Source organism: Hirundo rustica, chromosome 1 (assembly GCF_015227805.2).
Source record: "Hirundo rustica isolate bHirRus1 chromosome 1, bHirRus1.pri.v3, whole genome shotgun sequence".
Taxonomy (NCBI): domain Eukaryota; kingdom Metazoa; phylum Chordata; class Aves; order Passeriformes; family Hirundinidae; genus Hirundo; species Hirundo rustica.
The window spans coordinates 60784590-60795874 of NC_053450.1; the positions used below are offsets into that span (position 1 = coordinate 60784590).

The window sequence follows — 11285 nt, forward strand, 5'->3', positions numbered from 1 at the left end:
AGAGCTGATACAGCCCTCCCTCCACAGCATCTACACTACCCAGTGAGCCTCGTGAGCTCCTTCCCAGCTGCAGTGCACAAAGCAGCACCTACTGCTGCAGACCTAAAGGGTTTTAATGTTTCGTCCCGTTACTTCACTCCAGAAAGCTGTTCCAGAATCTGCAGGCTTACACAGCTTGTGAATTTACTGCTGCAATAAATGCAAAATGAAGAATCTGCGATGATATTCCAGGCTAATAAAAGTAAATAGCAATTAAGTAAACTCACATGGCATGTCTATCTGCTTAGTGAATGTAAATGTACTCTACTCATTCTTGATTTCAACTATCATGCTCAATGGCAGTAACATTAATGTAATACGAAATGAAGCCTCCAACAGTCCATTACACTAATCTCACTACTAAGAGGCAAAAAATCCTTCAGTGACTCTTCTCACTGTTCAAGCCCCCAGATCCTGATTCAACACGAGCTGGCGCTCAGTAACAGCAAGTAACCTAAATGACTCAGCAGACCAGGGTAAGAAAAAGGTGTTCTCCTAGGAGAACAGGAGTGGGAAGGGAAGGATGCCTACAGAACTCACAAGCTGCAAGTCTGTGCAAGGATCAAGCGTTTATGGCATTTGTATGATGCTTCAAAGTAATTTCAAAACTAATACATTACACCTTATGTGTCAAGGAAAAGATGTGGTCATTCCCAAGGACCATAGCCACTTACTGCAGTGCAGGCTGATCCTCAGGTTTGTATTTTCAAAGTACAATCAAGTAGAAATTGATTTTTTTAAAGTGTAGGTCATTTTACAAGTTCCAATTTTCATCTTTCCACCTGCTGCTTTTCTAACTGATATTTTGCAATAATAAAAATGAACGTGCAGTGAGAGATCAGTACCTTTGATGTAAAACTTTCAATAGTCAGAGATTAGTAACCAATTGAGTAACCAACTTCTTCCTTTTTTAAAAAGAAGCACTGACCAATCCCAATGTGTTTCTACTGCGTGGTGTATCACTTAATAGATCACTTTTCATGTCCATAAAACAAACACTAAAGCTGTAAAATAGCTTTTGAGGGAATTTATAATTTGAGTCAGACATGACAAAGAGCATCAACTGCAAACTAACTACAGACCTGTTACATTTTGGCAGTACTAGCAAAGCAGTTCTATCTTACCATATTTTGGTAACTCTTGTACAGCTGAAGAAGCTTCAGAAGTGAAGCTTCACAGTCATGTACAGACTGTAACATTTAAGAAGCTTCTCATCATCCAGGAAGCACCTGACGCAAGCTTCCCTTCACCAGACAATTCACTGACATGCATTTAACATTTAACAGCCTTCTGTCTACTTAATTTATCCCTGCCCCCTTGGCACTTACCAAGGTCTTATGGCAAATCCTTAAGCAACAGCCCAGGTAAACTCCCATATTCAGGGGCAATATTAGGTGTTATTTCAATTGTATGTCCAAAGGAGCCACACAGGCAGTATACAGTAGGTAGTAACTAAAATTCTTAAGACAGCCTTTCTGTATTTATAAAAAGCTCCAAAAATGAGGTGTACACCATGACAAACTCTGCTTTGGAAAATTAGCTGTGTGAGATAAAACCTACATTTTGGAAAAAGACTACAGAGAAGCCATCAAGGCTGATATAAAGAGGGCCTGAAAGCAAAAGCTAGGTATTATGAACTACTTCCATTCACTTCTGAAGGGCACTTTGATAAAGTAACATAATAGAAGAATATTTTGAGATTGAACTGGAAGTTCCATTGAGAAAGAGTAGAACAAGAATTGAATTTCTTCCTTCAAAAGCTGTCCTGTTTAAGGAGAGAGAAACTCTTCAAAGATGCCAAATGATGCAAGTACAAACTAACATATTCCCCAACATTCTCATGCTCTGTTGGTCCCCTTTATCTTTTTTCCCCCACTGCTTTGACAATGGTGATGGTTGTCAACTCACTCTGATAGAACAGCAAAAGCATAAGGTTTGGTAGCTGGGTAGTACAGACCACATTCAACAAAATTAATTTTCCAATTTTTTGTTTCCTCTAATCCTGTGTTCTCCCAAATAAGCATGGTATGGTTTGTCATGAGGAACAAATGAGCAGCCTGTCTTACACCCCCTGTACTGAACTAAAAAAGTATTTAAACAGAACAGGTTGTTTCCTGTAATACAGAAATTTAAAGTTAAAATGTGTATGATTACTGACATTTGGACAGCACTGTACACAGCCACTCAGGCTAACATCTTGAAGCTTTTTCTAACAGAAACCAGACTGAAGAAAACAAAAATTCCTAATGAAAAAACTATCATTTGTTTGCTAATCAAGGTACCTATGGCCCTATTCTCACTGTGGTGAGATGATGTCCAAAATGACAAATTAAGAACAAAGGATGGCACTTAGGAATCAAACTCTAAGATCCTGAAACCTGAATGTTCAAGACCCTAGGAAACCTAGCTCAAGCTTCATGTGGACATGTTGTATTGTGTCTTAGAGATCATTCAAAGAAGAGGCACTTAAAGTTGAGAAATTTTCAATACTATCAGCCAGTATGGTAGTTATTAAACATTTTTAGAAAGTCTTAGCATTCTGAAGAGCAGCACTTCCCAGGTGTTTCTTTGTAACTCAAGGCAACTATGAAAGTGAAGTTGGAGCTTTCAGGTGCTGTTTCCTATTAACCTGTAGGAACTTATAACCAAGGAAGTAAAAATACTTCTGTACCAATACAGTAGGATACTAGTAATGCCATTATTTCTGACCAGTACTTTTCAAAATATATGGCCTACATTTGCAAGAACACCTTTACCATGGATCTTAACTTTTTAGTGTCTGTATGTTTTCAGTGTTTGTACAGGGTGACACTCTTAAGATGCAAAATGCTGCTAAGATGCAATTATGGATTTCCATAAATAAAACCAGCCATCTTTCACCTAATTTATTTAATTTCCATTTTTTTCCAATTCCAAACAAAAGCTAAATACAAGTTTTAAACAGGTAAGCACTAGTTTTATCCAAAGGGAGTAGGCTTATGCAGTTTTACTCCAGTAAAGTACTCAACCCTTAAGCAGAGCCTTCTTTGTCATCAAAACTATACAGTAGTCTTCCTTTTATCATTGCACAATCTTAAAATATTCTGTCAGAACCAACTTTTGACACTCCAAACACTATTTTACATTGGTTTATAATGTCTACTCCAAAATCAAAAAGAAAAAAAACCAAACCTTGATGGGTTTTCCATCAGAAATGTTTTAGAAACCAGTATTTCCTGCACAGTTCACCTGCAAGTTTACAAGTCTCAACTCTCAAGAAAAAATAATCCTCTACCAACATTGTTTCTGCAGCTATTATTTAACCTTTTTTTGAGCTGCTTTAGCAACTTCAGACTCCAGGTCTGCCTCATCTGTATAAATGCATTCAACTCAAAAGAATACCTTCATATAGTTATACAGCAACTTGGGGAAAGAGATCCAAAACAAAAGTGCCAGTAAACTTAAGACATGGCCCAGCAAAATAAGAGAGGCAAAAAAAAGCCTATACATTAAATGAGATGCTTTGTTTTTGGAAGAAAGACTTCTTTCCCACACTTACATCCTATTGTAATAGCCACTTCTTCGTTCATTAGAATGAATGATAGTGCTCTTCAATACAATCATTAACAGCAAAGCTCTAAGGCTTTTATACCCGTTACATTCACTTCTCACCCTCAAAATACTGATGGTTAACCTTAGAGATGTTAGGGGGCATGACCAGCACAAATGGGAACACCACCACAAATGATCACCTTGTGCTTTCGGATACATTTCCTTCAATGTACAGTCCCTTCATTTCACATTTTAGTAAGATGCTGATGCAGTGCAGAAGTGTGCAGAGCATCCTCTCTTTCACAAGGTCCATGCAGAAAACATCTAAAAAAAACCCCAAAACCCTGCAAAGTTCTGAGATTACAAATGATTAAAAAAATCCAGGATGATCAAGTTTCACAATGTATAGTGTTCTGAACATGAGTCCATTTTCTTCTGAATTCTGAAAGAATAAAGTGGTGAGGAAAAGTGAAAATCCACTGCTGCATTCTGTGATCTTCCCCATTTTGCTGGCCAGTACCTTACTCTGGCATGTAAGGACAGAGGTGATCCTCTATGGTGCCAACCGTCCAGTGAGTGAGCTGCTCCTGTGGCAGGTACAGGCAGATGCTGCATAACTTGAAGATTGTAGCTTTGTTTTTTGGAGTCTAGAGACAAAGAAAACCCAAAGAAGGTATTAAACCTAGAAATTAACTCAGGTGTAATAGGCAGATCCCCACAGACATTTAAAGTCACTATTTCATATATATAAACAGCCTGAGCTTAAAATTAGTCTGCAAACTCTAATGCACAAAATATTTTCACTATTTTGTTCATTCTTCACTTGAATTATTTCTGTATTCACTGTAATTCTTCTTCTTCATTCTTCACTGTAATTATTTCTGTCACCCAAACCAAACCAATACTTTAATTTTTCTTAAACACTGTTAGGCCTATTTTAGAACTTATTTAATTTTCAACACAAGAACATTAATTCGATGTGAATGCATTATATGGCCCTTAGTTTTTGCATGTATGAGTCCTATTTATAGTGCAAGTTTCCCCTGTAACTGCCAAAATGCAATCCATGAATGCACAATCAGTTTTTCTACTTGAGTACCTTGCAGCAAAATCACTGATGCTGCAGAGAAGGAAAAGCTTTTTGTGATTAAAATACACCTGTTAAGATAAGGACAGAAGACACTTACCTGCAAGTGCTGTCTGTCAATGAAGAGAAACACTGACTGGTTAGGGTTGTTGACAACAATTCCAGTCTTGTCCTTTCGGCTCAGAACATGCAGAAACTGTTTTTCATAGTCACCATGATGAAATTCAAACTTGGCCTACATGGTGTAAGAGAGGGGAATAAAATATTTTTCAAGATAAAGCTCACGTGTAACCCATTAATTTCTTTCAATCTGGGGCTTTCCTTTTCTAATCTGTTCTGAAAAGCAGAAACTGGGGACAACCATGGCAATGTCTTGACACAATTTAAAGCACCCCCTAATTTCATTCTGCCAACACTGACATCAGCCACTGCAATGACACATTGACAACACAAAAGGTACAACTTTACCTGTATTTTACCTAAAACCCAATTTACCTTGCCCATGGCAGAGGATCCCTGTGCAACAATTTCTAAGCAAAATTATAATGCAAAGGTTCCATCCATCTCGCTCTTCCATCTAATCAAATACTGCCATTTGGAATACTGACAGAACCTTACCACCACCATCACATTTAGACAAAGATTCAATCGTACTAAGAGGTACATCTAATCCACTCCTACAAATACAAACACACTGTATGCATTTATACATACATGTCATTTGCAAAGGTCCTTTGGAAATTTTGGAAGGGCTAATACAACAGTGCATAAAGACAGGAGGCAGGATTTGGCATTCAGAACACTGACTGCTTTATAAATAAAACCACACAGCATAATTCTCTAACATCCGCAGAACTCACATACCGGATCAACTTACTGGTTAAAGAGAAAACACCCCCCGCCCCAGGAATAAGTTAGCTACTGAAGTCCAAACGCAAAACCAAATACCTGAACAGGCCTAAAGGGTTCATCAGATCCCTTCCACCGAGAGAACAGGAGACAGACTATCTTCTCAATATCATTACGAGGCCAAAGAATGAAGTCCATCTCCTGGGTACAGCCGATCACGTCCTGTGAGCAGTAAAGTTCTGTACTTAGATTCCTTCCCTCCAGTGCTCAAAGACACAGGTAAGTAACTTAACAGGCACATGCTTTAGAGGTGATACTCAGACAACATTTGTTTGATTTTCCATTTGTATTACTCATACCACAACTGAAGTCTTCTTTGCTTTCCACGGAATTTTAGTATCAATAGCCACTTAATATAAACTACAACTTTAAGGAAACACTAGCAAAGACTCTGTCTTCCAATATTCATACAGCAAAATCGTTTAGTTGTACAGCAGTTGTTGCAAGAATTATTAACACATGCCTTCTAAAGGACAGAGATGGCAAGCAGATACAACTCCCCAAGGCACATCTCTGAATGAGACAAATGAAATCTAAAGTTTAAGAACTACATATTTTAACAGTTTCAGAACTGTTATTACCCACTGCTACCCTTCAAATTAGACCCCATAAACACAGGCCCGCAAAGCCCTCATGCAACAAGGGAACAAAATGCAACGAGAAAACAAAAAGGCAGGATTAGCCTTAAGTTTCACAAGGAAAAGCACAAGTGTTGAAAAAGTAATTCAGCAAGCATAAAAAGGAGCCTTACCCTGCGCATAGACTGGTAGCGGGGTGCATGGAGCTGTACTACATCCTTCTGCAGAAGCTCTAAGGAACTTTCCAAAGAATAGCTGGAATCCCGCACACCTTTCAGGATATTTTCTTCATAGTTATTGGTCATGACTGGTATCACTTCAGACACTTCAAAAAGTGCTGACTTTTTCTTCTAAAAAAAGCACAGATTACATTAAGATTACAATCCTTTTTAGGGAACTTTAGGTAACCATTTATTTCAGGATTTGTGATTTTCTGTATAAATGTATTAAGCAAACATCACACTAGGGCTAGGACTTTGACACAAACCACACTAAAACTTATGTGCAGAAATTTATAAATTAAACAGAATCAGACTGACAACTTTTATAAAAGCTGAACAGGTTTTTGTAGTCTCCAAAAATGCAGATTTACGTATAAATCTTGCAAACACTAAAATTCTGTCTAAACGTTAACAGAATTGTCCCATCTTCAAGTAGAGTACATGACTTTGGGATGACCAAGAACTTCTGCAAGCTTCTCTCTGCAAGTATCATTTAAATAACACCTTTTTTCTCCTTTTCAATTTTTTACAGCTGGCCTTTTATGAGAAATGAAATCTTTCAATGTCACATTTGGTGACAGCAGTTCATTGAGATCCCACCTGAAGTTAGCTATAATCTTCTCAAAAGAGGACTATTTTCATTTGTTAAATAACTTTTATACTCAGTACAAATATTTCAGCATCTCTCAAGGCAGGCCAAAACATTTTAAGAATCTAAGATCACTAAAGCTCTATGTCCCTTTCTAACAGCTTTCTTACAGCTCATTAGGAGTCTTGACCTATTTAGGGGCCAAAGTATATTTTACCAAACAATGCTCTACTTCCCTTCCCCCCGTCAGAACATAGGTAACAGGCAACTATTTGCTGACCAAGCTAACTTGAGCTAAACTCCTACTTTAAGCAAACTGGCATAAAACAGACATCTTCAGTTCACTGTGATATAAGCAAGTACAGCAGGATTTGCAATGAATTTCCACAAAGTAACCATAAAGTAGTATCAATGTTCAACTAGAAGAGTTGAAGATGTGTCATTTAAGAAAATCTAACTGTTGCCACTGCTTAAACATTCATTTTACCAGAACCAGAAATCATACCCCCAATATATCCATCTTTGCTTGCACTAGAACCGACAAAAGCAAACTGAACTTAGGAATTTTTAAGAAGCTTTTCAAAGAAAAGTCTTAAACACCTAATTATTACAGCAAATGCAAAAACTATTTATTTGAGGGGGTTAAACGATTTCAGTGCTCATCTACATTATGTACTCTGTTGCCATTTGCTTCTACACTTCATTATTTATTCAGCATATTCACTTCCTCTGAGTACCTACTTTTCTCAACATTCTGTGGATAAAAACTCTCCCACAAGTGCGGGTCTATAGCCGGCTTTAGAAAGACCCAGCTCCCCACCCAGATGTGCAGCATCCAGAAGCAGAGGAGGCAGCCAAGCAAATGAAGATTTCCTCTTTGCCCTCCCCACTGCCTTTCAAAATGACAGCAGCAGTTCCACCCATGGCCTGCGCACTTGGGCCATTTCCACATCACATCTTGCGACATCCCTTCAACTGCCAGGTCTTCCCTTCTGCTTTCAGCAGATAAATACACACAACATTCGCCCCAGACAGATTCTGCTCACAGCCAGCAATTGTGCAGGTCATACCCCAATTAGCCCTAACGAGTTACAGTGAACTTTGAAAAGTATCTACCCAATACAGAAGTTACCAAGTAACCATTTAATGAGGCACTGGAACCCTCTGCGCTACAGAACCACAAAACATGAAGAGCCATAATGACAAACATGAACGAAGCAAACATTATAGCAACTAGCAATTAAAAAAATTAGAAGTCAATGGAATCTGTTAAGGATAAAGCATTTGATGCAATCAGGCAGCGAGACTTCGCACAGAATACTTAAAACGCATCGAACACAGAGACACACGTAAAAACCAAGTTACCTTGTCTTTGAACACAAAGGCAATATACATCTTGAAGTCAAACTGGTCAGCTAAAGATTCTTTTTTCTTTCTAAGCTGAGCACGAAGTCTGTTCAGAGCTTGTTTCTTCCGGGAGTTTGGGTCCCCCATTTTGTAATACAGGTGGTACTAAAGCCTTTGGAAACTGTCGCTAAACTATGGGCACCTTTTCGTAAGACTTAAGTACAACAGAAACAAGTCGTTTGATTCCTGCTAATACAACTGAATAGATCAAACGCTAATGTAACCCAAAACCGCACCTCAGGCAATATTCGAGGAGAATGTCGTATTGGAGGGGTCAAGAAACAAAGAAAGTAGTTGTCCAGCCATGGCTGGAGAAGAAGTTTTACAATAAATCAAGGGGGAAAAAAAAAAAAAGGAAAAAAAAGGGGAAAAAAAAAAAAAAAAACCCAAACCAAAAAACACCCAAGAACTTCGAAGAGAAAAATTTGAACAGTTTAGCCGCAGGAATAAGTGGTTAAGAATGAAGGGAGGGAAAAAAAAAAAAAACCAAACAAAAAAAACCCAAACACCCAAACAAATCTTATCACGATTTATGTGTACAATAAAAAGCAACAGGCACAAGCCCAATCCATGGGGGGGGTACTTTTGCTCTGCTTACAAAAAAAAATAAAAACCCGAAGCTGAAATTACAAATTGCGTTTTACCCCAGCCAGATTCATGACTCTACTGATTATTATTCTCAGCCTTCCACTATTGCTATGTTGCCCGTCTTTTTCTTTAGAATTATTACACTTGGTGGAGAGCAGAGAAAAGGGTGCAAAGGAGTGCACAACCCGGGAAGTATGACATTTCTCTGCCGCCAACAAGAAAATCAACTACAGTCAACACAGCGCTGGTTTGCAGGGGAGCAAAGAGAAAAGACAGCGGAGTCATTTCTAACTTCATCCTGCTCATCATTGCCCTGAGGCTACTGCTGCCTAAGAAGAGAGGGATCATGTTGGCCATTGACAAGGGGCGGACAGGGGTTCAAAGGACCGTATTCTCACCGAGAGACTTAAACCTGAATCAGTGCCCCAAAGCCGGGCTCCCTACCAGTGCGAGAGCCCTACATCCCCCGACACCTCATACGCTCCCTGGGCTGCTGATCCCCCGGGGATCCTTCCCTCTCTCTGCTGCTGCTGCGAGCACCGTCAGCCGAGGCTGTGCATGGCCGGCGCTCTGGGCTTTCCCTTCGGCTTCTCTCTGCACGCAGGGCGGCCGCGCCCGGGGCAGCGGGACACCCACAGCAGCACCGCCTCTCTCCCCTCTCACTTCATGGCCACGATTTGGAAAACATGGAGTGCGTTTTTGCTCCTGCTTTGCGGTGACAGAATTTTTTGCGAGGTTTTCGCTTTGGTTTTTTTTTTTTTTTAATTGCAATCTAAGCTGCAATTTTAAACCTCTAAATCACCCTCACCCAGGGGGGAAAAAAAAAAAAAAAAAGCAAATCCCCAATTATCAGGTTATTTTCTTCCTCTCTCCAGACATTTTTTCCCCTCCCCAGGTGTTTGGTTAGTCGGGGTTAAAAAGTTTTTAGGTTAGCAAATTCGTCAGACCAGGTTAAGAAGAGGAGAGGGGGGAATACTTCTCCCCCCTTCTCTCTCTGGAGAGAAAGGCACACAAAACAAAGGAAAACTAAAACAAACAAAAAAATGGAACCCCTCCCAAAGCTTCCCCCCCGTTAAGCAAGAGACTGAGAGGCTCCGACGAGAGCCCGGGACCGTGGCCCGCTCGCTACCCGCAGCCAGCGGGCGCAGGAGGAGCAGTGGAGGAGGAGGCGGCGGCGGTGCTGGCAGCACGGAGAGGAGCCATGTCAAGATAAAGCCACGAAGCCGCGGAGCCCCCCCATCCCTGCCGCAGGGGACACGGTGACCGGGCCGCCCGCTCTGCCGCTGCTCGGCCCCGACCTGGTCCCCATAGTCTAGCTCAGCGCCCCGGGGCCGGGGAGTGGGGAAATGGTGGCGGAAAGAGAAGGAGGAGAAAGAGGCGACGACGGCGGCGGCGGAAGGAGGAGGAGAAGGAGGACGCTGTCCCTGCGCTAGCGGCTCCTACGGAGGAGGACGGCGGGCATAGAGAGATCCCGGAGCAGCGTCGAAGGAGGACCGGGACGGCTGGGAAGAATGATGAAAGGGCTGAGGAGAGCCTCTTTTCGCCCAGGCGGTCCCGGGACGTCCTCGAGGGCGACGGCAGGAGCGGGGAGAAGGGAGCGGGAGTGCCTGCGCCTCGGCACGGAGCGAGCGCGGAGTGGAGCTGCGCAGCTACCACGGACCCCTCAAAATGGCAGCGCCTGAGTCACACAGGCACCGCCCTACCCGCACCGCCGGCGCGTACCAAGCGCTAGTGCCTCCGGGGGGGCGAAGCGCTGTTGTGGGCGAGGCAGTAGAGCTCAACCTCGGTAACAACGGTGGACACACCTTGTCAGGAATAGCAGGAAGCAAAGTACAACAGCGGCTTGTAGTGTACTCTGAGCTCTCACCGCGCCAGAAAGCCACACTCCCTTGCTCTTTCAGGCCCTCCACCCCCCGTGGTCACGCCTCGTGTAACCGCCCGCTCACCCCGCGTGGTGCCCGCGGGACAAGGACCCGGATGGGGCTGCTCAACGCCGTTCTCGGGGCTGGGGAGGGGGGTGCGACGGGCAGGGTGTGAGGCAAAGGGGAGGGAGGGAGCATCGCCCCCCCCCCCCCCCCCCCCCGCCCGAGGTGGTATCTGCCTGGGGAAGCGCCCCTCCCTCCCTCTCGGATCCCCAAATTCCGTCACCTTACGGGAATACTTAAACTTGGTCCAGCCTTAAGCGTGATGATGTTTTAGGTAAACAAGTCTTGTAGTGGCATATTTTGTGTAATTTGTAACCCCGTCCGGGTTTGTATTCAACCCTTATGCGAAGTAAAACTGTGAATAAAACAACAACTAAAGTCCAACATATTCAAAGCTGCCGTGGCGAGGGG

General features: G+C 42.1%; 1 protein-coding gene across 1 annotated transcript; it reads right to left on the reverse strand.

Annotated features, from left to right (window-relative positions):
- Window positions 1–2909: 2909 nt before the first annotated feature.
- On the reverse strand, window positions 2910–10617 carry C1H6orf62 (chromosome 1 C6orf62 homolog). Its single transcript, XM_040063664.2, has 5 exons — window positions 8320–10617; window positions 6318–6494; window positions 5606–5728; window positions 4758–4892; window positions 2910–4217 (listed from the first exon to the last, which is right to left on the reverse strand). Exons 1-5 carry the CDS (start codon window positions 8446–8448, stop codon window positions 4092–4094), a joined length of 690 nt encoding a protein of 229 aa, XP_039919598.1. The 5' UTR covers window positions 8449–10617; the 3' UTR covers window positions 2910–4091.
- Window positions 10618–11285: the final 668 nt, after the last annotated feature.